The sequence below is a fragment of the Saccostrea echinata genome, unplaced genomic scaffold, assembly GCF_033153115.1.
Source record: "Saccostrea echinata isolate AGI-Se365-2 ecotype Australia unplaced genomic scaffold, CSIRO_AGI_Sech_v1 ptg000054l, whole genome shotgun sequence".
Lineage (NCBI taxonomy): Eukaryota > Metazoa > Mollusca > Bivalvia > Ostreida > Ostreidae > Saccostrea > Saccostrea echinata.
The window spans coordinates 64,026,221-64,053,541 of record NW_026889803.1 but is presented as its reverse complement, the minus strand read 5'-3'; the positions used below and the strand labels follow the sequence as shown (position 1 = coordinate 64,053,541).

At 32.9% G+C, this 27,321-nt stretch overlaps 1 protein-coding gene across 1 annotated transcript in view; it reads right to left on the bottom strand.

The window, feature by feature from the left end:
* LOC133205191 (inositol 1,4,5-trisphosphate receptor type 2-like) overlaps positions 1-23,244 on the bottom strand; it is a 42,795-nt gene extending 19,551 nt beyond the window's left edge. Inside the window, exons 1-43 of the mRNA XM_061340951.1 lie at positions 23,138-23,244; positions 15,944-16,017; positions 15,696-15,850; positions 15,431-15,517; positions 15,136-15,213; positions 13,655-13,735; positions 13,451-13,548; positions 12,802-12,889; positions 12,476-12,563; positions 12,209-12,316; positions 11,680-11,825; positions 11,390-11,468; positions 11,190-11,284; positions 10,978-11,103; positions 10,816-10,866; positions 10,614-10,694; positions 10,062-10,247; positions 9,854-9,976; positions 9,661-9,765; positions 9,262-9,375; positions 9,092-9,169; positions 8,827-8,959; positions 8,631-8,740; positions 8,428-8,544; positions 7,880-8,015; positions 7,672-7,771; positions 7,202-7,256; positions 6,979-7,085; positions 6,776-6,875; positions 6,466-6,573; positions 6,128-6,264; positions 5,904-5,971; positions 5,707-5,762; positions 5,456-5,617; positions 5,093-5,331; positions 4,501-4,585; positions 4,179-4,366; positions 2,422-2,535; positions 2,152-2,323; positions 830-934; positions 619-690; positions 369-498; positions 25-163 (exon numbers count right to left, since the gene is read on the bottom strand). Coding sequence (XP_061196935.1) covers positions 25-163; positions 369-498; positions 619-690; positions 830-934; positions 2,152-2,323; positions 2,422-2,535; positions 4,179-4,366; positions 4,501-4,585; positions 5,093-5,331; positions 5,456-5,617; positions 5,707-5,762; positions 5,904-5,971; positions 6,128-6,264; positions 6,466-6,573; positions 6,776-6,875; positions 6,979-7,085; positions 7,202-7,256; positions 7,672-7,771; positions 7,880-8,015; positions 8,428-8,544; positions 8,631-8,740; positions 8,827-8,959; positions 9,092-9,169; positions 9,262-9,375; positions 9,661-9,765; positions 9,854-9,976; positions 10,062-10,247; positions 10,614-10,694; positions 10,816-10,866; positions 10,978-11,103; positions 11,190-11,284; positions 11,390-11,468; positions 11,680-11,825; positions 12,209-12,316; positions 12,476-12,563; positions 12,802-12,889; positions 13,451-13,548; positions 13,655-13,735; positions 15,136-15,213; positions 15,431-15,517; positions 15,696-15,850; positions 15,944-16,017; positions 23,138-23,244 — 4,781 coding nt within the window. The remainder of the gene's footprint in view (positions 1-24; positions 164-368; positions 499-618; positions 691-829; positions 935-2,151; positions 2,324-2,421; positions 2,536-4,178; positions 4,367-4,500; positions 4,586-5,092; positions 5,332-5,455; positions 5,618-5,706; positions 5,763-5,903; positions 5,972-6,127; positions 6,265-6,465; positions 6,574-6,775; positions 6,876-6,978; positions 7,086-7,201; positions 7,257-7,671; positions 7,772-7,879; positions 8,016-8,427; positions 8,545-8,630; positions 8,741-8,826; positions 8,960-9,091; positions 9,170-9,261; positions 9,376-9,660; positions 9,766-9,853; positions 9,977-10,061; positions 10,248-10,613; positions 10,695-10,815; positions 10,867-10,977; positions 11,104-11,189; positions 11,285-11,389; positions 11,469-11,679; positions 11,826-12,208; positions 12,317-12,475; positions 12,564-12,801; positions 12,890-13,450; positions 13,549-13,654; positions 13,736-15,135; positions 15,214-15,430; positions 15,518-15,695; positions 15,851-15,943; positions 16,018-23,137) is intronic.
* Positions 23,245-27,321: the final 4,077 nt, after the last annotated feature.

The window sequence follows — 27,321 nt, the reverse complement described above, 5'->3', positions numbered from 1 at the left end:
ACCTGATATATATAGAGGACTCACTTTAATTGTTCAATTAATACACATGCTCCTTCGTATCGTTTCTCCGGTTTCTTCTCATTGGTGTTTATAAAACGTTTGACCAGACTCTGAAACTCCTCACCAAGTGGAATTTCTTCATTTCCACCGAGGTCAGTATATTCTAGGCATAAGATAAAACGCTTAAATATATATATTATTCTAGGAATATAAAGAAAAGTGTTAATCATTAATGTTTCTGGCAATGTTGACTAATTATAATTTTGGATATCCTTTAAATAAAAAAGTGATACATTTTATGATGATTGTATTCATCGAGGTGAGGAAAAGAAGACATGTATCATTGTAAATCACTATCAGAACAATACCTCTTGTACTTTTTATCTTCAGCTGCGCTGAAACAGTATTGTGACCAGCAAAGACAATGGCGGCGCTTTTAGCAAAAGTTCTAAATTTCCCATTTATTTCAATTTCGTCAGCATAATACTCAATATTTCCCTTAAATAAAAAATCTATATTAGCACACACAGATTCTTTTATGTGGTGATGATGGCACTTTGCAATATCTCATATGGAAGAAATTCTGCAGAATTGTGATAAGCATTGGATGCTTCTTACCCGTCGTACTGCACAAGAAGTGTCTTCCACTGTAACTCCAGAGGAAAAACGATCCAAGACGTGGTCCACGTTCTATGATCACATAAATATTAAATCTTTTACATTGAAAACATGTCATAATAATCATCAAGTTTGAATGTCTTTAAATTCATTACGCATATGTACTTTAGCACACAAAGAAAGATCACTCTCAGCAAAACATGATACTCACCGAGTTTGGCATGTTTGACATCGGGACAATAACAGTCACAACATTTACGATGTTTTTCATATGAGATGGTTTGTATAGAAGAGGGCCCACCGTCTCAGCAAACATCTGTTAATATTTGTACATGAAGACCATGAAATCACTTTCTATTCGCGAGGAATGTATTTCCGAATAATTACGCAACACTGCCAGCTCGATAGATTTCATTATTGCGTGTATTTTTATCATTATAGCGAGCGCAGCGAGCGGCGCGAAGCGAGCTCAATAGACTAACGTGTAAGAACAGAGAAAATTCGGAATGAAATCTGTACATTTCTGGTGAAACATTCCCAGAATTCCTTCGCTACCAGGGTTCCATGCGAAATTCTTACAAAACATTCAAAAGACCAAGGATAATTATTCATTACCGAGAGATACGTTTACTTTTCTTTCTTTGCAGAGGGCTTAAAAGAAATAAAATATAATTACATCCACTCTACAACGTATTTCATTTATTATTGCACAAGATCTCGTTCAAGTCTTGTTCAACCAGACGTTCGGCTGTATCCGTAAATTCCGACGTCATGTGACGTCACAGTCTTGACTGTGTCTCGTGAGGTTTGACGTTTGAAGAGGCGGATCCATCAACGTTAGAAGTGTAAGCTGTGTATAGGTTTTTGATGGTACAACTGCGCTCGCCCCTACGGTCACACCGTAAAACATATTAGCGAGCGGCGCGAACCGAGCTCAATAGACTAACGTGTAAGAACAGAGAAAATTCGGAATGAAATCTGTACATACATCAGGCAAATTTTCTGGTGCAACATTCCCAGAATTCATTCGCTACCAGGGTTCCATGCGAAATTCTTACAAAACATAAAAAAGACCAAGGATAAGCATTCATTACCTAGAGATACGTTTACTTTTCTTTCTTTGCAGAGAGCTTAAAAGAAACAAAAAATAATTACATCTACTCTACAACGTATTTCATTTATTATTGCACAAGATCTTTAGTCTCGTTCAACCAGACGCTCGCCTGTCTCCGTAAATTCCGACGTCATTCGACGTCACAGTCTAGACTGTGTCTCGTGCGGTTTGACGTTTGAAGAGGCGGATCAACAAGTGTAAGTTGCTAAAGCTTTTTGATGGTACAACTGCGCTCGCCCCAGCGGTCACACCGTAAAACATATTAGATTATATACAATAACCAGATTTCGGGATTTTTTCCCTCGCTTATAAATATCAAATATGCTTCTCGCGAAAATAAAGTGTCACTAAAATTTGATGATCTACTGTACCAAAAATCACCGCTTGTTTCTTTTTTTCAATTTGAAATTGTTACGTACAACGACAGCTTTTGCAATGTGGTCAGTTTCATCGATTTCATTTCCATGTGCGGCTTGGTCTGGAAAATAAAAATCTCTATAGAAGGCTTCAAGGAACGGGAGTACTGCCTCCAGGAAGTAAAGGACGGATCCATATGCACCGGACTCAAAATCAGGGGCACTTGCAGCTCCACTATGATGAAAACATATTGATTTATACCAAAGATTTCCTGATCACTGGCATTTGAGACTGCTTTAATTTTCTGACTATTCAAGATGAGAAAGGAATACCTTTTCTCTGGTGCTGTTTTGAGAGTTATCGCGATTTTGTCTGGATCTTCTTTAATACTGTCTGTAAGTCTATTCATCTCTATTGACAAATTCGACAAATAGTCCCACAAATCCCTAGGATCAGAAAACAATATCATCACATGAGACTAAATCAGTCTATGTTTCTGAAGCTGATAAGGTGTAGTACAAGATATTTGAATATGTATACAATATCTTTTTCTTGATTTTATTTTACAATTATCCCAATCACTTTTGTTCAAACACATGCTTGTGAAAAACCACACTTTAATCTTACATTTATTCTGTGAATGCACATCATAAACATGTAAATATTTAAACACGGACATTTTTTTAATACAAGGTTTTATTTATCTACTTTGTTGTTAATAAATGTACTCAACAATAATAATAAACCCTTATATCTACTGAAAAACAAAGACAAAAGTCAGTTCCAGAAACAAAACACGTTAGTCAACTTAGATATCTTCAAATAAAATAAAAAAGAAATAGAGACATCATGCCATATGCAAAACATGTCAGTATTACTTCAACAACTACTATAATTGATAGAAAACATAATAAAATTTTAAAAATCCTAATTTTCTTATTTTGTCAATTTTGAGATTAAAATCGACTTTATTGGTTTAAAGATTGATTGGTTGATTTTGAATATGATATTGTATTTCAATGGTTACTATAGTTGTTTTACATGCTATACTCTCAGCATAACCAATGTGAATGTATAAATTATTAGACTTGCTAACCTATACTATTTAGCAAAAACACCGACAACCAGGCCAGCATACCACACGATAATTCTTTAATCACAACAAACTAGCATACTCCAAAACCACGGGAAAAATCATGAAAGAAAAAAATCATTCAATGAAGTACTTTTTTTCCCTATTTCTTCTTTCGCTTAAAATTTATAGAGAGAAGAATTGCATGCAAAATTACTGTCAATGTTATGTAGTCGGAAAATAGCTGTAGCCGGAAAACTCCTTTTAAAAGTTAATAATTGTTTACAAAAGCCGACTTTAAATAAAGAGTATCTAATAACGCTTGATATTTCTCTGAATAAGGTCAGCATTCCATTATAATTTCGACGAGAAATTAGATTCTGCAGTTTACTTCAATTCTTGATCATTTTCATAATGCGTTATTCAGTAGAGGAAAAGGGATATCTGCTTTAAGAGCAATATTTCTTAAAAGAAAGTGTAAAATTTCATATAAATTACTGAGGACCAAAATACATTTTATATCAAAATACATTCACAAAACGTTAAAGATATCACTTCCACAATAAGATTAGGAGCAAAATTAGGTACGTGCATTACCAACTCAGTGAGTATGTAAATCCACGAGGCAGCGACTGTCTACCAATAAATGTAATCAATCCTTAATCAATATCACAAACTTTATATTTGTTGAGAACAAGGAAACAAACAGGAAGTTGTTAGTAATTGCAGAAATACAGAGTATTAGTGAACAGTATTAGATGTACGTGTCATCAAAAGCTTTTGAAAAAGTGTTGGTATAGTTCTTGGGTAAAGCATTACGGACAGAAAGAGAGAAAACAACATGAACATTACATACTGTATATTTAAAACAAACACCATCATTGCTGAATTAAGTTTTGGTTCATATAATTTAGAATCTGAGATTAAATTGTTTCATGTTCTTCTTTCTGGTGCAGAACTACATACATATAGACTCCTACATAAAGGTTATGTAGTGTAAACCAATTTTGGACCTACTCTTGATGTGGCATTTCTCCGGCGCTGGTCTCCACCCCACTAGATCCGTTCTTCAGGTACACGTGGTGTAAGCAGGTCAGGAAAGGTTTCTTGTATACGTTATCTACATTTGGGTTGTTCAACACCCACAGTAAATCGTCCATCGGCAAAATAGTTTGGCAGAGGGACTCAATGAACATATTTTCACCCTTTACAAGAAAATGAATGGTGTTAAAATTTTATTTCTGTTTATCTGAAGTTTTTATTGATTAATATGTTCTTTTAAATAAAGCTTATTTTCCTTGACATGGACAATAATCTAATGAGAAGGGATTTTACAGACCTCTGCACAAAGGGAGAGTAACTCCAGTAAGCTCAGGTAATACCGGAGGCTGGAGAGACGGCGGGCGTTCGTCAAAATGGATTCTCTTCAAAAATATAATAACATACGAAAAATGACTGTATGAAGGTTGCTTCATTGATCGCTCGAAATGGTAGACAAACCCAAAGAAAAGGAAATGAAACTTTATTTTCAAAAACAATTATCAACACATATATTATCAACACATAGATTACTAGAAATTTCATACATGTAAGCATTCCTTTTGAAGAAAGGTCGGGGGTTTTTTGTATTATTTTTTTTTTTTAAAAAGATTGGTTTTTCTTTAAGTTGTATTTGATTTCTACAATTCAAATTAATGATCCAATTTGTAAAACTCTTGATAACCAATCAGTCGCTGTGGCTTAATTTTCCTTAGAACTTGTAAAAATATTAAGTGTAATACTAGTAAATTACTCGCTGTGGCTTACTTTTCCTTAGAATTTAAATAAATATTAATTATAATGCTAGTAATTTTCTCGCTGTGGCTTACTTTTCCATAGAACTTATAAAAAATATTAATTGTAATACTAGTAAACTATTCGCTGTGGCTTACTTTTCTTCCAGAGAAAGGTCTAGAACATAGGCCACTTTCTTGTAATTCTGCATGATGTACTTCATCACATAAGCTTGGTTCCTTTTCAGTGTCAGATCAGTCCCAGTGACCTTGACAATCATGCCAAGAAGGTCAAGAAACTCTGGAGCACGGTCCTGCATCTCAGCTGCTCTAAATACTATCTTCTGAATCTGACGCGGGCTGACTTTTAAGCATGTGTTTGGATTCCCCATAAACACCTGCAAAAAGATTCAACACCGTCTTTCTATGGGACTTTTATGCTATTCCAACTTCATATATTTTAATTGTTCAACATGATTTTTTTAGTGTGATACATGTTATTCAAATAAAATTCCACCTCACCTCCTTTAAAGCAATAGCTAAATCTGATTCAACAATGCGAACATCCAGAAGGACGTCAATTCTGTCAAACAGATGAAGCTGAACTCTTTCGTTTTCACGCGCAAGGAGCTTCAGTAAATGCAATGTTTTCTTGAAGATATCTTGCATTCCACCATACTGGGGCTAAAATAACAGAAAAGCTTCACTAAAAAGGGAATTTTTGACTTATAAAGATTATTGGTTCAACCGACTCTCTGCTAAGTGATACTTACCAATAGTTTTGAGTCAATGTCTTGTGTCAGAATATCAAACAGAATATTAAGTAACCCTAAAATAGAAAATGTAGTTTTGTAAATAAGAAAGATAAATTTATTTTAATAAATGCTTTTAAAATGATTTAGAAAATATAAGGGCCCTAAAATCTTGAGAAATGTAATGAAATAATATAATATTTTTTGTTGTATTTTACCGTTACTGATCAGAATGTTTTGATTCATCGGATGAGGTTCATCTGGAGTCATTGGTAAATGACAGAATCTGAAAAGAAATACCGCGTTAAAATGTAGTCAGAATTGACACAATACTTCCCGATATCCAGGATAGATCGAAGGATTTTCAGATTTCATAAAACATAATTACAATTCCAAAAGTACACAGTAAAATGTTGGATATTACAGAAAACCAGTAACCTACTCTGCCAAATCATCCAGAATATCGCCCATGAGTTTAACCTGTTGCTCGTCTAATTTGGCACGAGCCAGACGACGTAGGATTGGCATACTCTTCAGAACCTCTCGGTGAACTCGTGCCGAGTCTTGAGTCAGCAAAATCTTAATAATAAATGTTACGGGTTACAATGTATTTATAATATGCAATATTTAAATTATAATAAGCACTGTATCCTCTGGTAGCTAGATTTCTTTTCAGGTTTCCCATAGTTACATTCCTCACTGTTCCTGATCTCATGATAAGCTTTAATATACCTTAGTTAGAAGTTAAATTTTGAATGTTTGAAACATGTAAAGGTTTACCTGTGCCTTGCTTGATAATTTGAACATGTTGGTTTTTGATGAATACAGTTTGTTGAGTATGTTCAAAGATTTAGTAATCATTTTGTTATATTTGTAACTTGACAGATCCTGCAAAAGTAAATTTGACATTTAAATCTATATTTTGTATACACATGGTTGTGAAAAATATACCAAGATACTGAAAAGTATAGTTTAATATTACAAGTAATTTAAATCTTATGCCAATTAAAAAAAGAATATATATATGAAAGTAAATAAAATAGCAAATTTCGTACAAACAGAAAGTCATATAAATGATAAATTATCTTACTAAAAGAATTTTGGTCAGTAAATCCATGTCAAATATGGCAGACTCATTGAACATGTTTCGAAGTTCTTTGTTGATTTTTCTCTGAGTTTTCAGGGCACGTCTAAAGATCATATTATATTCACAATTATTACAAATACAGCAAGTAGAAAAAATGATCGGTTCAAATATTATTTTAGATTTGTATTTAAGTACACCATACATACTTAGACTGACTATGGGGATCAAAGTCATCAAATAGCATTGGTAATAGTACATCTGTCCTGTGTTCCTCGCAGCAGGTTTCTGATATTTTGAACTTGTTAACAAAGCTCTGAAATTTCCAAAGTCTATATTTTAAAATGTGCTCTGCAATGAATGTATAAAATTATATTACTTATAGCAATGAATCAAGTCACTAAATCTAGTAGGATTTACATTGATGTATACCTGTAAACGTGAATTCCTCTGATAAGTCAACAATAGATCCAACACCTCCAGAACTCTGTCATAGTAAAATAATGTGTATAACAGTAGTGCAATAATAAACCCATATTATAAAGGGTTTTATTGTAGTGAGATATTGTATTGTAATAAGATACTGCATGCCTTAACAAAAATTTACTATAGTTAACTATAGTTTTCTATAGTTAACTATAGTAAATACTTTGATACTTTGATTTACTATGAAACTTTACTCTAGATTTTTTTTGAAGATTTAGAGCCTAAATATTTCTTAAATTACATGCCAAAGATGTAATTGTTTGAAAAAAAAATATGTAAATATACAAGAAAAAGTTCTTTTTAAAATCAGAAACTTACTTGTAGGAATTTAAAAAAAATAAAAAATATCTATCTGAAATTCATATATAGTAAACTATAGTTAACTATAGTAGTTTTTTGTTAGGGCACGCACTTACTGAAACTTGGCATTAACAATGGCTTCTGTCTCGGGATTCTGGTTGTATCGCTCCTGACTCTGATATTTGTTGACTTCTTTAACTGCTTCCTTTGAATATCCTGGAGAACGACACAATAAGCCAAAATATAACCAGTAGTCCTTATCTGAGATACGAACACCAAGTTTCATATTAAGTCAGAACAAAAAATTTACGTTCATTATTTTACCTTTGTCCTTGTCTTTAGGAAAAGGGTAGTCTTTGCGTCCGTCGAGGAGTTGGAGCAGCGGTGGTAGAAGGTTCTGAACGTCTTCGCTGTCTAGGTAGTATCCAAACTTGACAAGATGGTAAAGCAGTCTGACTACCTACAACATGGTATTAAAGAAGGGCTTAAAATCAATCTTATAAACAACGAAAGCAAGAAGGACCCATCCATACAGTGGATAAATCATCATTGATTAGGCAGAAAACATTGTATGAAGATGGGGTTTCAAATGCGTCCAACGAATAATGTAAAACGTAAAGCTTTAATTACTGGAAAGCATAAATTTGTTTGTTAAATATACACAGAATTTGTAATCAAGATCGATATTTAGTTGTCAAAAAAGGAATCAAATCAACAACCTTTTTTTATGCAGAGTGCCTGAGTACGGATATATTAAAACCAACACTTCAAATTCAGTTTTATTACTCATTATGATGAGTTGTTATAATTATATAACTATATATAATTACCTAGTTATCAGTTTTTACAGGATTTTTCAAAATTAAATGTACCTGTTCTATTAACATATTATGGCCAATCTCGCTTGCAATCATGAATTTATTATCCAAGAGAAACTCGGCAATCCAGTCACGAAGCACAGGAAAGATTGCAACCAACTCTTTTACAACCTTAAAAGGATAATTTTTAAAATAAGTTTAATAATCCACTAAAACAGAACCTTCATGACCACAAGGAAATAGTAATGAATACTTACAAAGTCTCCCTGGCTTTTTTCCTCGTCTTTTGAGCCAACATATTCGTACACAAAGCAGATGTTAGGATGATCTAACACCGAGTAGTTGTTCCCAACGTCAACAAACAAGCCTTTAAAACGGAAAAGGAATGAAGCATTAAAACTGATATGAAGGTAAGTAATAAATTATGTGATTACAATTTAATTTCAAACGTACTTGTGGTAAGGTCACAATATTTAGCCCGAATTGCTTCTGGTAAAATGTCTGACCGCAGAGACAAGAAGGCTTCCTCCCATGTAAGGTACCGCAACTCTTTGGTAATCATGTTGATTGAGTAGTCGTTTCTTCCCTTAAGAATATGAAAGCTCATTGAAAAAAATTTGCAGCTTGGAAATTTGAAAACATATTTCGTACATACGATATTTAATAGCAATTCAACTTTATTATTTCAAGAAGCAATGGGAAGCAATGGAATACACACATAACAAAGTGCCTTGTAGAGGTTCAGTTGGTGGATCAGGAAATCATGCTTGTCCTTGTCATAACATTCACAATCCGACTTAAAAGATAAATATATATAGTGTATAATATTCAATGCATTTTTCTTGTATGATTACACACATAACACCAAAGGTAGTCTAGCTTACGTACGTTTACAAACTCGTGTAGTGCCGTCCAAGATCTGCCGTGATCGGTTGTGATGTACAAAATATTTGGTTGCCTGTTGATATCCTGTCCACGAGCCGTGAGAAAGATTCCTTTGCCCTTCAAGATGCCAAGATTTTTTTAGATTCATATCAAATTGCATTTCATCTCTTTTGTGCATTAAACACAGGCTAAAACTTTGAAATGTGGCAACATTGTACATATGTATATCATTATTTTTTCAGGAAAAACGGTTTATAAACTTGGAAACACTGAACACACCTGTAAAATAAGATGAATATTTTCCTTAGAAACAGAATTTCAAAATACCCAGAAGTTGTCGTAAGCAATGGCTGACACAGTTATTAATGAAATGCATCAATTCATTTCAAAACATAGAAATACCTGTTCAACTTGCATCCATCTTTTGACAATGTATGACTGGTTGTTTGGGATCGCGATATCATCGCAAACACACAACACGTGGAGTAAGTCCAAAAACCTATAGTTCTGTAATGACAGGAGGATAATGACCACATCAGTAACACGTAAATATGCTCGTATTCTAACATTCTGTATGAAGACAAAATTTTAGAACCTGTGTTTTTTGTAGGAGGCCTATGAACTCATCTATTTGCTCGTGAGTAATTCTGTCCACGATTTTTCGTTTGTCGCGGATCAGCTCGACTATCATCTGGGCAACATTCAATCCTATCCCACCCTACAGGCAAAAATCAAATAAAATCAGGTATTTGTTTGATGTTGAAAACTTGTTTAAATTCAGAATGCAAATTTTTAATGTGTACCTTTTGTGTAAACTGAGTTTGAAAGAACTCGATGTACTTCGCAAAGTAAAGCGCATTCTTTCTGCTTTTTCCAATCATGTAGGTATAAAGAATTTCGTATGCCTCTTTAAATACTTGAATGAGGTTCATTTCATCGACAGCACCATCTAGCGGACATTGTAGGATTTTCACAAGCAAATCAATCACCTATAAATAAACTTCTTACAAAAACAATGTCAACCTTTATCAATATGTAGGATCATGCAAGCAAAAAGTAAAAAAAAACAATTCTTTTCAAAACTCAACTGAGCGAATTTGCCCTACATGTACAAAATTTCCATATTAAACCTTACTATTGCAAAAAAAATAACAACCATTGTGCAACTTGATCGAAAAGACTGTAATCTGAACAAGTAAAATGATCTCTGAAGTGTTAACATTTTATGACCAATCAGTTCCGACAAAATTGCAAATAAGTCAAAGAAATGGAAGAGTAAACAACGCAGAAAAAGTTGACATTTTTTATTTTGGTAATTAAGTATATATATTTATTAATAGTTTAATCTATCTCACCCTCAAGTTTCTCATCAACTTTTGTCTGTTCTTGCTGGGAACATCTTTTATCATCATAAACTTTCTGAGATCTGTCATTGCCTGCAATGTATAAGGTATACTCTCCATCTCTATTCAAATTTAAAGTATTAATACAATATTAATACAATAAATCAATTAAGAGTTTAGGATATACTGAACAAGTGGACAATTTGCTGCTTACCGTTAGGACGATATGTGTTTTCTTCGCATTTAGAACAATATTCGCCTCTCTCTATGCAAGCATATTATACAAATTAATGAGGAAGTAGAAAATATCTGTAAGACAATAAGAACTTAATATTCTTTTAGACAAAAAACCAATCTTTCATCAAAGAGAACTTACGTCTTTGGTTAGATTGAGTAGAAAAGGTACCATTCCTGCCACGTAATTGAATTCATCCACCTGGCACTTCTCCACCCTTTGTATAGTAAAGGCGTCATCATATTGACTCTCTCCACTTGCTGCCACCTAAAATAACCAAGCTGTCATTGTAGAAGACAGATAGGATTGACACAGATTATTTTCCAATTAATGTTTGAGTTTCGTTGTTGTACCTTTCTAACTTGTGCCGAGTCCCACATCAGGCCACGAAGAGTTTGGTCGTTACCTGCTTCCATCTCTCTGAATTTTCTTCTTATATAATCTTCGTCTATTTAAAAAGTACTCTTTCTATAATCTCTTTATTTTTCAAATGTTTTCAATTCAAAATCAGTGTAAATTTATTTTGTTAAGCCATGAAGACAAGAAATGGTACCTTTCAGTGCATGAAGCCAAAATCCAGAAAGCACATGTTCAATTCTGCAATAGCTTTCAAAATGAATTTCGTCTCTCTCCTAAAAATTATTCACAATATTTTTATAAAGATTCAATAGAATAGACTACTTCAACTAAATTTGTTTTTAATTTGTATATTTTTTATGCTCGTACAATCAGACCGGAGAATGGATACTGTAAGCTGTGTATTTTTTATGCTCGTACAATAAGACCTGAGTAGGGATACTGTGATTTATTAACATTGATGATGTATTTGTTTTATGATCTTACACTAAGAACAGAGTAGAGACGGAACACGGTTCGTGGGTCTTCGTTGTCGTCCGTGAGTGATATCTCTGTGGTTCCATCAATACAGAGATACTTTCTAGTGGTCATGTGTCTCAAACGAACCTGCTGCTCCCATCGGAGTACATCACCTAAATCACCACTATCAATTTGTATTTTACATCAAACATATTATGACAAGAAACAAAAAAATATATAAAAACACTTATTTACTGTTAAACTTTCCAGGGGTTGAGGGAAAAGTACTGCTTCGTGGGGATTTCATTTTGAGGTTGAAAAAATTCAATTATAATGATGCTGTAATTTGAAATTTTAACATTTCACGGAAAACATAAATTTCTACCATCATAAAATTAATTTACTGGAAATCTGGTTTATACTTCATTAAATATATTAAAAGGGAATTCAGTAAAAAAAAAAAGGAATTTAAAGAATCTCTAAAATTATCTTGGATAAACACTCTTATACTTAATCATAACATTTATGTTAAAAGAGAGGAACTCTAATCTTGTACCATTTAAGATACCACTTTCTGCTTCAATTTGCCAAAATGTGTTCCCAGAAGTGGGAGGTGACAGTGTCCTAGGCTTGTGTTGATCCATGACACGAATCCTAAAATGCACTGTGAAATAAAAGGTTTCATCAAATGTTTTTTTTTTTTTTTTTTAAAAAAAGGGTAAAGGTGGTCAATTTAACAATCGATGCCTTTAATCAATACATTGTGTCTTTTTTCTCCATTACACAGGTCTGTTTTACACATCCATTAGTAATTAATTAGTACCATCCTCGGTGACTTCATCATCAAACAGTCCCTCCGCGACCATATATGCTTCCAGTTCTTTGTGAAACAGCCGAACTACGCTTCCGCCCTTCAATATAGGCCATATCAATCCATTAGCATTTATCATGAACAAGATTGCAGAGGAAAGTGAACAATTGGCTATATCAATATTTTAACCAGCGTTCTAAATTCTCTCTAAACATAAATGATTAGTTTATTGTGCTTGATACTAGTATTTAGGATGTAAAGAATATTATAATTGAGTTAAATGATAAACATTATAAAGTAATTTTGTAATGGACATTCCTTTTATTGGAAATCCATACCCGGACGTATTGATCGTGTTCAGAAATTCCTTTGTGGTATCGAACAAGTGAGAATCCTGATCTTTCTACTCCCAGGTTCACTTCCGATCTGTACAAAAAACAAAGTCATTCTGAAATCCCATATTGGCCAAGTACTAAAAAGGAAATGCTTTATTTCAAAGTCAAAATATGCCTCAACTTTATACAATGAATATTCCATTATTGGAAAGTCTTTTTCCTATTTTTAACGATGCTTTGTTTTGCTTTATCTTATTCACGAAAACTAAGTAGAAAGATTAATTCGGTATAACCCTTACCCATACGTGGAATGGTAGATACATGTAGATTAATACGGTATAATTGCCCGCGTGGCGCAGTGGTTAGAGCTTCTGCTCTAGAGACGCGGAGTAAGGAGTTGATTCTTACGGGTTCGAATCTCACTGTGGGAGTGGAGACAGGTCATTCGGATGAGACCGTATAAATCGAGGTCCCGTGTCGCAGTAGATGTTGGCACGAAAAAGATCCCTCACTGCTCAATGTCAATGGCCCTCAGTGCCGAGTATAGGTCAAAATTTGCAGCTCTCCACTGGCAAGTGGTGGCGTCTCCAGACGAGTGAAAAATTCTCGAGAAGGACGTTAAACAACACACAAACAAACAAATAACTCTTACCCATATGTGGAATGGTCTATTTGATAAGGAGAACTGGCGTGAAAGAAATGTCCTGGAGATTTGATGCTCTCGAAGACAATTTGATCATAGATCTGAACCTGATAAAGGATGAAGACAAAATGTTTCCAACTGTAATCTCGGAGAGAATGAAAGATACTCATTTGGAGGAATGTTTAAAGGTAAGGTTAAATTTGTTTGACATACCACTTCACCTTCCGATTTGACTTTGTATTGAGGCAAGATTCGGAATTGTGCATTCTTTGCATTGAATTCATTTAACATCACCTTGAAATAAATGAATATAGTTTAAGTAAACACGTCTTTGATAGCACATTTCATATTCTTTAAGTGGCACTTTTGCTAAACCTCATATTAAGAAAATGTTCTCAAGTTGACCTTGCCAATTCTGCTAACAAAGCTAATAATTTACCTTTGAGGTCAAAAGTCAAGATAAAGTAATAAAGACAAATCACCTTTCACGATATATTTATTGCCAAATATCAAATTCATTAGAAAAATTACGAAAATGTGTTTTCCTTGTTTTTATGGCTTCTGTTCTTAATTAAACACATATTATACCACAGTTGTTCATTATTTGAGTTAACATGGCCATTTCAGGTTTGTTACATGATTAAATGGAACCACCAAGGACCAAAAAGGTCTTAAGGCTATGCTGAAAGATAAACAATCTGATCCGCACATGCTTTCTTTTCAAGAAGTCAAATATGTGGAGTGCAAGAAGAAATTGGTATAAAATGAAACATCACTATTAGTCTAGAGAGGAGAGTAATAAAATATCTCAGAACCCAATGAATTTTTATACTGTTATTTTAAAATTCGCAGAATTTTCATCATAATTATGTTTCAATGAATGGGATTACTATTTTTGGAAACACGGTAGTTATTTGATATTTTATGGGTTTTAAAAACAAATAAAAAAAATATCAATTAAATGAAACTTAATACGATTATTCACAAAGACGTATGACAATATCATTGTCCAAAAAACTGGGCAGTATGGTTAATTCATAAGTGTATCATTATAACACTATACCCATGTGTTAATTTTTAAAAAGAGATACTACAATTAGGAAATTAAATATTGATTGTTTGGCTTTGATACAGAATTTTTATACATTTATACAAAAACGACAGCACATTCATCATAACCCCGATTTCTATTTAACATCCAAGTTATGATCAATGCTGTCGATATTTATTCGGAGTAGCTCATTGTTAGAGATCCTGTTTTAGAATCTCTTGTGTCTCTATATTAATACATCGCTAACAAGGGAAACAGAATATGTAGAGTGAAAAAAAAAAACATGTCAGTAATTACACAGGGAGATTCCTCGTGGGACCTAATCATAAGTCATCGAAACAACCCGGATACCGTGTTCAAAGAGCATGGTGTTCTAGTTGCTTTTTTGAAAACGTTTCCATATATTTTCATTAAAGGAGATCATATTTATTTCTACATTCTCCACCTCTGTTTATTTGTAAATGTAGAATTGAGTTTTTTTTTCCACTGGACTAATTGTCTGTGTTCAACTTATTCTATTATTCATTGAATCTCTCCTTCAAACAACATTGACAACTGTGTCCTTTGAGAATCTAACTCACAATTAAAAAAAAAAGTTAAATTTTAACACAGTTCGTTTTGTAATTGATATTGTTAAACCTACCATCATGTTGTTTTTGTCCTGTTGACTCGTCTGGGAGGTACACATATGTACATACTTATTGGTAAAAACATGCTTCAACTAAAATATTTAAAAATCATTTCAAAATAGTAAGAAATGAATATTACAAGTAATATACATTCATATCTTGAAAAGTTTAAGTCTTTACATTCATATACCTTTCTATTTCTTATTTTATCTATTCATTCATATTTTGAAATATCATTCCTGAAATGATGTGTTTCTTTTAATAAAGATATCATTATGTTCTTCATTTTCTTATTTTTATTTTTAATACCTGCACTATTTCGCCATAGCGGACTCTTTTGTTCATCTGACGCTTTTGTTCAGCTGCGTTATCGGCATTTTCTGCTTCTGCTGCATGCTAAAAGAAATGTATAAAAACACCCCAAAAAGTCAAAAATAGATATCAAAATGATAAAGGAAAGAGGATTTTTAATGCAGTTTTACAGTTGTTTAATCTGTAATGAATTCGACCAGGTGGTAAAGTTAAATCAATTTTTATTCTGTTTTGCAAGTCGATAAAAAGAAATGCAAAGTACCTTTGCTTGAGCTAAAAGAACCTTGTCTTGCTCTTTGACGCACGTTGTCAAATCTGTTGTTGATGACGTCATTTCGGCACTTTGGTTGGCCAACAACTTCCGAAGTTTTTTGCTTAGCTTGTACCGGTTTTGAATGCATATTTCAAATACCACAGCTGTGTAAAAGGAAACACTTCTGGTCAGTGCCAAATAGCATTAAAACAACAGAGTTTGCTTTTCTGTACGTATTTGTTTTAAGTTGCTTTTACCTTGTGTGTTTGGAATCTTGGAGGGCTTCTCTCGGTCTTGGTTTATGTAAATATGTAGACCATTGTGCACAGAACTGTAAAATATCTTGATGTATTATTTACCATACTAGTATTTTATCATTAATCAATTTTTTTTTCAAATTAAGACTTAATGTCCCTTTTACATTACATTATTCGAAAATTACATAATAAAGATATATCTTCATTTTAAAAAATCTCACTTTGATTTCGTACATTATTAGCTATAAAATAAATAGAAGCTGTCCAAAACGATCTCCAGCGGTATTTAGATCAAGGACAATCAAAAGAACCCTATCGCAGATAATCACTTAATATCTTAATATGAGTGGAGACCAATCAAATATTTGAGAAGCGTAGGCTGATATTTTAGATGACTGGCAAGCCCAAGACAATTGTTTCGACAGTGATAAATAAAATCACAACTATACGTTCCTCATTGTGAATTTGCTGAGTGCTGCTTTGCATTAAATTGTGTCCCAACATTTATGTCTCTGATCTCATAGTTTAGAATTCGAAAAGATATGCACAAGTTTATCTTTAGTATTTACATCCAACAAACCCAATTTACCTTCTGGGTCGTCTGGGCCTGATCACATCTCTTTCCATCAGAGGAATTCGAGCGCGTGCGACGCGACACACTATTTTTTTTTTATTACACAGGTTTCTGTAATTTTTCATATTTTACGTTTTAATGTAGTAAAGAAATTTCTTATACATTTACTACATGATGTATAAGTAAAATATTGCAGTAAATACACATGAAGCTTTTCATTGAGACAAAAAGTTTCATCTATGATAAAATATTTCGGGGAAAATTAATTCGTACCTGATAGCAAAGGAGGTAAGTATTTGTCCGTGAGGTATACTTTTATGTACATTTCATTGCTACTATTTTTTTAAAGGTGTGAAAGAAATCAAGTCTAATGTAAAAGGTGAAGATAACGAACAGTGAACAAAACGAAAATGAACAGGGCATAAAAGACGGACCTCTGGTAATTCCAGAGCCTAGGGGGAGCAAACATCCTTTGTCGATCGGTCACACCCGCCGCAAACCCTATTTATTGATCAGGTCAATGAAGTAAACTGTGGTCACAATAATCAGGTGCCGAGGAGGAGTAAACATCCCTTGCGACTCGTCACACCCGCCGTAAGCTCTATGTATTGATCAGGTAGACGTAGTAATCCGTAGTCGAATTTAGTACAAAACAATGGCCGCCTAATAATTGGTTTGACATACGTCAGTCAAAATACTACCCAATGATAGTTGTATTTGCTAATAAGGTCATTATAACACCATAGAATTTACGAAATGCTGACTTTAAACGAAGTTGTTGTTGAAATCCCTATAACATCAACTTAATCAAAAAATCAAAACGTGATTAAAGAAAAATATTATTTAAATTCAGTATTTTGTTTTTAAAGTTATTTTAGCCTAATTAATTTTGCTTTCTGCAAGTCGTGGTGTTCTATACCGCCTTGTAATTTTTGAGACATATTAATAATTCTGGTATTAATAAGTGCAATAAAATACCGTACAAAGAATTTTATGTTAAAATTTTGATATATTTTTTTTCTGTTCAAGAGTGATACATACAAAATTTTAAGACTGTATTTTCTAAACAGAAATGAACTAAGTTGCCCTTTTCGGGCGGCCGGTTGACGATAAAAACTGCATTCTATGTACTGAAAATTATCTACATAAAACTGATTTAAAACAAATGAAGAGAAAGCAAAATATTGATAAAGCCATAAAAGATAGCCTTGTCTAGATAAAAACAATAATCTAATAAACGCAACCGTGAGGATAAGCCAGTACTTTGGGAATCATTCAGTAAAAGGGCTTGAATAAATGATGGTCTTATGCAATATAATGACCACATCTAAGTGCATGTTTCTTAAAGTACTACAATAATGTTTACTGCAAGACCAGTTTATCATTCCGGTACATATTATATCAGTGAAGAACCTAATAACTTATCTAAATTTATATTTTTTTTCTCTTGTTTTAAGTAAAGAGAATAATGTACGAATCAATCAAATCGCTATATTTTTTTCTAAAAAAAAAAATTCCAAAATCATTAAAGAAACATCAACATGAAAAGTACATGCATTTGAGGGTTGTCAAAAAATTCCGTAGAGAGAGCTCATGAATATCTTTTACAGAAATTTACGAATCTTTATATAATTTTTCTTCGCTTATAAAGTATATTGTTGATTGATAAATTACGATGATCACTTGAAAACAATACAAGTAATAAAAACAACATTATATTATGAATTTTTATTACTGAGTAGTAAATACTTTTTTTAAAAACCCTTCACTCTTGTATAACGGCGGCATTTGCTTGTAACTTTGAATAAGATCGTCATTCTTACTTGTTTAATACACTGCAAATGATCATTTCTTTAATGACTAAACAAATCAGATAGAATCACTTGTTAATGTTTGAAATCTCATTACAATCGCTTTAGTACTTATAGAAAGTCTTTGGGATAAAACAGATAAAAAAGTTTGAGATAAAAAATGACATACAAAAAAAAACACAAAATTTTAATTTTAAGTGTCCAAAGTATCAAAGTATGCGAGTATTTCTAACTTGTTTAGCTCGATCAGTTTTCAAGTCGGGGCAGGCTACGGACAAAATGATTGATATTACAGGGCTTTCTCGTTTTAAGCCGACACATAACAAATTTTACGTTCGTTGTAGGCTTTTTGATATCATTGAATGCTGCTTTTTCAATAAAAATGGAACTCGTTAATTTATTTACCTTGTCACTGGTCATTTGCAAAATTATTTTGTTAAACAAGATGTGTTTGTGAAACACTGATGCCTCCGTATGGCAGCTTATGGCGAAGGTTAAACTTTCTTCAAATGCAACTCAAAATCCAGGCCAAAAGATAAAAAATGTTGATACCCAAAGAAAGGTCTGGTCTCAAGGAATACACCTATGAAATTTGAAAGACCTAGATACAACTGTTCAAAAGTTATGGCGAAGGTTAAAGTTTTTTAAATAAAAGTCAAAAGTCAAGGTCAAGGTCAAAGTGGTTGGTATCGAAAGGAAGATCTTGTCACAAGGATTACATATGTGAAGTATGAAAGCCCTAGCTCCAACCATTCAAAAGTTATGGCCAAGGTTAAAGTTTTTCAAAAGTAGGTCAAACTCCTAGGTCAAGGTCAAAGGGTCAAAGTGGTTGGTATCCAGAGGAAGGTCTTGTCACAAGGATTACATATGTGAATTATGAAAGCCCTAGCATCAACCATTCAAAAGTTATGGCCAATGTTAAAGTTTTTCAAACGTAGGTCAAACTCCTAGGTCAAGGTCAAAAGGTCAAAGTGGTGGTTGGTATCCAAAGGAAGGTCTTGTCGCAAGGATTACATATGTGAAGTATGAAAGCCCTAGCTCCAACCATTCAAAAGTTATGGCCAAGGATAAAGTTTTTCAAAAGTAGGTCAAACTCCTAGGTCAAGGTCAAAGGGTCAAAGTGGTTGGTATCCAGAGGAAGGTCTTGTCACAAGGATTACATATGTGAAGCATAAAAGCCCTAGCTCCAACCATTCAAAAGTTATGGCCAAGGTTAAGTTTTTCAAAAGTAGGTCAAACTCCTAGGTCAAGATCAAAGGGTCAAAGTGGTTGGTATCCAAAGAAAGGTCTTGTCACAAGGATTACATATGTGAATTATGAAAGCCCTAGCATCAACCATTCAAAAGTTATGGCCAAGGTTAAAGTTTTTCAAAAGTAGGTCAAACTTTTAGGTCAAGGTCAAAAGGTCAAAGTGGTGGTTTGTATCCAAAGGAAGGTCTTGTCGTAAGGATTACATATGTGAAGTATGAAAGCCCTAGCTCCAACCATTCAAAAGTTATGACCATGGTTAAAGTTTTTCAAAAGTAGGTCAAACTCCTAGGTCAAGGTCAAAGGGTCAAAGTGGTTGATATCCAAAGGAAAGTCTTATCACGAGAAATATACATGTGAAGTTTGAAACCCTAAGCACCAACTGTTCAAAAGTTATGGCCAAGGTTAAAGTTTTTCAAAAGTAGGTTAGACTCCAAGGTCAAGGTCAAAAGGTCAAAGTTGTTGGTATGTAAAGGAAGGCCTTGTCACAAAATATACACATGTGAAGTTTGAAACCCCAAGCAACAACTGTTCAGAAGTTATGGCCAAGGTTAAAGTCTCATAAAATTTTGCAAAAGTGGGTCAAACTCCAAGGTCAAGGTCATAAGGTCAAATATGGTGGTACCCAAAAGAAAGGTCTTGTCACAAGGAATACACATGTGAAATATGAAAGTCATAGCTCCAACCAATCAAAAGTTATGGGCAAGGTTAAAGTTGACAACAGACAAACAGACAAACGGACAAACAGACAAACAGATAAACAGACAAACAGACAAACAGACAGACAGGACAAAAACAATATACCCCCGGGATCTTTCGATCCGGGGGCACAAAAACATTCTGATTGTATACACAAGTACTCTGAAGTTGATATTAAAAGATGCTTGAGTTTCCATTCTTATGTCGATACGATATATCCCGGTGAGTTTGAAATAAGAGTCTGACACATCTGTTTCATATTTGGATATTTTACTAGAAAAAGACGTTAATGATAATCTAACAACCAAGCATTATGATAAACGTGACGACTTCAACTTTTCAATCGTCAACTTCCCATACTTATGCAGCAATGTGCTTTCATCACCTGCATACGGGATTTATATATCTCAGTTGATTTGATACACAAGAGCATGCTCTACGTATGAACAATTTCTAAAACGAGGTAAGTTATTGACAAACAAGTTGATGAAACACGAAAATTATCAGTCTCTTTTAAAATCGTCATTTCGTAAGTTCTATGGTCGATACAATGACCTTGTCAACTAATACAATTTATCATTAAGTCAAATTCTGACTGACGTTTTTCATACTTATTGTTAGGCCATTATTTTACACACTGAATTGTCGACGGATTTTTCCGTTACTTCCCGATCATGATAAGGAGCACACGGCGGGTGTGACCGATCGGCGGGGGATACTCACTCCTCCATGGCACCTGATCCCACCTCTGATGTTTTAGAGGTCCGTGTTTGCTCTGCTCTCGATTTATATTGTTTAATGCACTTTTGAGCTTGAATACTATTCGTTATCACCATATATTTCATCCTTGTGTCGTATTTTTACTGATAAGTTTCGTATTGTAAGGCAGTTTTTTTTTAATACTAATTTTACTATGGATTATTTCGTTTACTTGATCAATAAATAGGGCTTTACATTGGTGTGACAATCCTCAAGGTATGTTTACTCCCCCGAGGCACCTGATACCACAACCTGTGTTTCAAGAGTTCCATGCTTTTTGCCCTGTTCACGTTTCGTATTGACATAGGATTTATAAAATTGAATTTTTTATAGCAAAGCTTGAGCATAGAGCTGCCAGATAAAGGGGGGGGGGTGTGAAAATTACCCAAATTCTAGACCCATGGCATTACTTTTTTTCTATACTTATTAGCTTTCAATGTTTGAACCAAGGCGATATCTCAGTCAATTGGCAAGCCGATCCTACTCGGAATCATTTTGCTTTCATTTTTTGTGCGTCTTCTCACATTTTTAGGAAACATTTTATTATCAAGATCAGCATATGACTTAATTCATTTGCAATATTTACCTGAACTGGCATAAACTGTATCTATAACTTAAAAAGTCCTATACTGTTATATCACTTATTTTCAAGGTGTCAAATCTCGTGGTTTGAGGATAAAATATAAATTAGAGGCGCTCTTATTTCATTGTTTTTAATCAGACATATAATGATTGTACTTTAAAATTTTAACACTTCATGAAGGACATGAATTCATGAATGTCTTTCTACCGTGAAAACAACGTAAATTAAACCCAACGAAAATAAGCGAGTTCACACTTATGAGATATTTAACAGGAAAGAAAGAGAAACACTCAACAGAAACATTAAAGCATGCTTTTGCTTAAGGACAATGACCTATAAAATATCCCATTCTAAAACTGTTCACTATATAAATTAAATTAGAATATGACAATAAGGTGAAAAAAAATGAAAAAAAAAGTTTCTTTAGATTGAATTGTGTGATGTACCAAATAAATGCAAACATTAATATATATTTCTAAAAAGTAAATCTTCAATTTTAGATAGATCAACATGCAATATATAAAGACGATCATATTTTCGACAAAACTTTTTACAACAAGCCAAAATTAGATTTCATTCAGAAACATTTTGGATAATCACTCTATACAAACTTCCTAAAGAAGGACATTAGAACACTTCTTAAACTATCCATGCCACGCCTTACCAACAACGTTCAGTACTAATTCTGTATATAACAAAGATTTATATACAATCAACGGCGCCGCTAAAGGACCAAACAAAATAAATATATACATTATACTTATTCGTTCGGACAAAATAGGTACTCTTTCGGACGAATTAAATATTTTTTTTCAGAAAATTATTTATTCTTTCGGACGAATAAGATATTTGTTCGGACAAACTACTTCTTCGTTCAGACAAATTAGATATTAGTTGGACAAATTTCATCAACCCTTCAGCGTCGCCGTAACATTCAAGTGAAATGCCAAAATGCAAAATATATTTAAAATTATGAATGTACATGTAGTACATGTATGAACAATTAATAAACTTTTAATTAAATTTGCTCTTAATGATGTTCAAAATAAATTTCTGGCTCCATGAGCATCAACTGAGAACAGACTTAATTCAAGGTACAGACTTTCAATATTTTGAGTTTCAATTTAACAAACATTCTTTAAAATGTACAATTTTGTATAATATTAAATTATGCATGATAAGTTGTGTTATTTTCAATTTATTTTGCAAGTTATATAAATTCGAAATTTTGACTCAGGCCTGTTCTCAGTAATAGTTTTGGGAACTAGTTTTTACTTTGACATAAAATATGTGTGTTAAAATGTTTCTGAAGTTACATATCTGCCTTGGTAATTTATAATCACAAGAGTATATTTTAATATACTTTGTTGATTTTAAAAATCATATCTACATGTTTTAGATCTTGGTATATGTATACTTTTCAATAGAGACAATGGCAATAGAGACGGCACACACCCACAAACACACACACATACACATTCTGATATCTATATAATTTTTTTGGAGAAGAAATAGCTCACCTGGACTGTAAGCTGTAGACATATCCCTCTGTTTCCACAGAATAAAGCGCTATAGAGTCTCCAATACATAGATAGTCCCCGGCGGTAGTATTGCTAAGTAGAGCCATAGCAACAGGAAATCTACTGTGTTCTGTTTGATCAAAAACAAATCATACCATCAGAATATTAATAAACAGTTTGGTACGAAATTATAACACCCCACCCCAACCCCGAAAAAAAAACATACGAGACTAAACAAATTTTTTAAAATTGAAGAAAAAAAATACAAAACCCTAAAGTTTCTGTCTGGTAAGGTCAATTAAAAATTGTGAAATTTTCTTATATATTGATATATAAGAAATGTATATAAAATGTTCATGTCTTATTCCTGGCGGACCTATTCAAAGCGTGGCACATTCAGTGGTCTCTTCAGGACAGATGATACAAACAAAAAAAGATGCCTGGATTGTTATATATTTTTGGATCTAATTTGGTTGTAAATGATGAAAATAACAAATTTCTAAAATATTAAGAAATTGTAAACTTTCTCTCATGTTCAAAATTCTACTGTTCAGCAATCACCCTTATAAATTTATACAGTTTTTTTATTTCTTTATTAGACCTTATTGTGAAATTTTGATTGAAAAGTGAAAATGTATGCGGTTAAACTTATTCATTTTACTTATATAATCATGACTAAAGTTGTCATTTTCATGGTTTTTGAAAAAAAAAATTTTGTTTCATCTGTCCTTAAAATAATTTCTGAATCGGGAATATTCAAAAATATAAATAATTCGTAGTTTTTTTTTTCTCTTTTTGTTTTGTTGTGTTTTGTTTTGGTTTTGTCTGTTTGTTTAAATTTATTTGTTTTTGTTTTGCTATTTAGTATCCCATTTTCTGCATTAATGATTCCTGTTGAAGTTGTTAAATAATAGTAATGGGTGTTTGAATGAATTAATAAAATATATATGCATGATTTTAAAAAGAGAACTTAACATAAACATGTCATGTCAGTATCCCTAAATGACGTTTAAGAACTGGGTTACAGTGCCAAGATATCGACCATCTGAAACAAAATCCTGTTACGTGGTCTTTTTTTCTCCCTAGAACTATAGTTCTGCTGGGCACGTTGTTATTGGTGATGCGAATATAATAAACGGTGATAACCTTAAAGCACTCGTTTTAAAAAAGCCAAAATAAAGAAAACCCCGATCTTTCATCAGAAGACAAAATTTGAATTCTGTCCAGATTTTTCCAGACAATGTGTCAAACTTTAACTTTGACAGAATGGATAAAGAGTATAACGTGGATGTTAAAATCTCTGGTTAAACGATTGAGGAGCAATATGAGAACCATCTACCCTTATATCTTCACTTATTCACAAGTAACTTAAGAATTAGATAGATTACATGACCAATATGCACTAGTCCCACCGAAAGAAGGTAGCAAAAAAGTCTTTGTAAGGCCCAAAATTACACTTGTATTTTAGAGGAATTTAATTCTACCTATGGTAATCCAATTTATAGTTTTAGTTCACCTCTAAGGAAGAAATTCTTCAAAATATATGTCAATTTTAAACATTTTCAATATTCACAACAACCAAACTGAATTACCATACCTATGCTGGATACCAAAACTTCACAAAAATCCTTACAAAGATACATTGCAGGATATAGTAAAAATTTCTACTAAGCTTCTTTCTTTACTCCTCTCGAAAATATTAACAGCAGTGAAATAGAAACATTCTCAGTACTGTAAAACAACATGTTCGAGGAGTTGTGGTAATCAAATTGGACACTAAAAATGCAAAGAACTTGTTGTTGATTCGATATGATTCGATATGCAAGAGTATATTCTATCTACAAACAATTTCTAAAACTTGACAGACAACTGATAAATAAGCTGATGATACAAGGGTATCAACAGTCTCGCTAGTCAACGTTCCACAAATTCTATGGTCAATTCAATGATCTTGTTGGCAAATAAAGTCTGTCATTAGGTCGAATGTTAACTTTCATACAAATTGTTAGGTCATTATATTCTTAATGAATTGTTTACGGATTTCTTCGTTTCCCGAACATGATATGGGTCATGCGGCTGATGTGACCAGTCGACAGAGGATGCTTACTCCCGTATGATAACTCATCCATAATCTAATGTTTTCAAAAGTGCTTTGCTCACAGTTTGTATTGTTAAATTTGACTTTTGAGCATGACTGCTGTACGCTACGAAGAACTGCGAACGATAGTATTGTCCTCCCGCCTACCTTCAAGTCAATTTTCAAAAGTTAGTATATTTGAATGATTTTTCTTATTTTTATAGATATTTATATAAATTTTCATTAAACATGACTTATTTGGGAAAACGAAGAGAGATAACTCTATAATTTTGGTAAAACTTGTGTTTTTCACGATAGAAATCAATGGAAAAAGGAAAATATTTTTAAAACATCTTTCCCCCGCGTGAAACAAAAATTCCTTTTTACAGGTAATATGGATTGTTATTTCACAAATTCATACCAAAGCTTTTTGTGTTTCACGGGGGGGAACATATGTTTACAGACAAAAAACGACAAAAATGCTCATTTTTTTCACCAATTTCGAAGGCGTTTACAACTTAAACGTTGTATTTTATCAATTACATATGTTTAATTTTATATGCGTAAATCATAAGGAAAGATTTAAAGAACATTTATCCATATCCAAGAATATTTTAAAACATGCTGATGCTTTCAAGCCTGATTTCAATGGAAAACAACGTCTACCCCCCTTATAAAAAGAGCTGGGATTAAGAGTAATTTACTATTTAACACTGGTATTAAAATTATTAATCAATTACCATTGAACTCTTCTTTGCATTCAACAAAGATTTTTTTGACAAATTACCATTAGTATTGAATTAAATGGGTGTAAAATGTAGGCGGGAATCGGGAGTTAGCGTGCGTAGTTCTTTGTATCATTTCATTGGACTTTCGAGATTGGGTGCTGTTTGTTGTCTTCATATTTCCTTCACATTTCATAATTATATTTCCAATAGATTATATTTCTAATAGAACCATATATCCTTTAAACATCAGATCCTACATTTTTACTTCATGTGTTAAAGAAATGTCTTGATTGTTTCGTTTGTGTTACAATAATTTCCGACTGAGCTTTCCACTGCCTTACAATGTCTGCTTTTACACAATGAATTGCTGTCTATTCATGCCATAACAAGTTCCATGTCCCTTTCATTCGAAATATCACCTTTCACTACGTGTCAGAAAGTCTTAGAAAATTAGAAAAAGCTCACTCACACAATATCCTGGACTTAAGTTAAAAATACCGATTTTAAAAGAATTTTCATGAAATTAAAAATTCACGAAATATAAAACTACATCGAGATTCATTTTCAAGATTAGTTTCTGTGTTGAAAATTGATGATTAAATTTAGAAATTAATATATTATTATTCAATACATTATTTGTTCATTGAGATGTCCCCCAGAATCCCAATTTGACGTTCCTTTCCCAAAGAACAGTATTATATTTAAACAAACCTAAGTCCATGGTAGCTTAGTCCCACCCTTTCTAAATATAGCTAGACAGGGGGATATAAAATGTGTTTCCTGTACGTAAACAAAAAAGAAAATTAAATCAATTACACCTTTCTATATTTTTTTATGAGAAGTTTTGTAAATAATACACAATCCTTTCTCCAAATATCTGTTGCATCTCTTGCGTAAAGAAAATTTCATTATGGTCAATTCTGGAAAAAAGAGGAAGAAAAAAATAAAGATAAACATATATCTTCCCTTTCGGGCTGTGTAGATCATTTCACGTCAGATTTATCGCGCAAATGAAACGGCGGAGTGTACAAAACTCGAGACTGAAATAATGTAATTGCAATGTAAAAGTAAACAGTTAAAGTCTGTTAAAGGTTTTTGCGCTGTTTTTAAAACCGTGAAAGTACATAGCTCAAAACATGCCGATGTTCTTGGTAAAAAAAAATACATTTCTTCAAATTTATTTTCAACTTCGATTTTAAAGCGTGTTGATTAAAGAAACCATTTTAATTACTTCATTAAATTCAAATTTCCATGTCATCATAATGCCGATTTTAATACTCAAGATACAGTGTATCACTGATCCTCACAAAAGTTTTTCTTTTTAACATAAGAGGGTATAGGAGTCGTTCTGACGCTTGCTTAGAAAACAAATGATATGA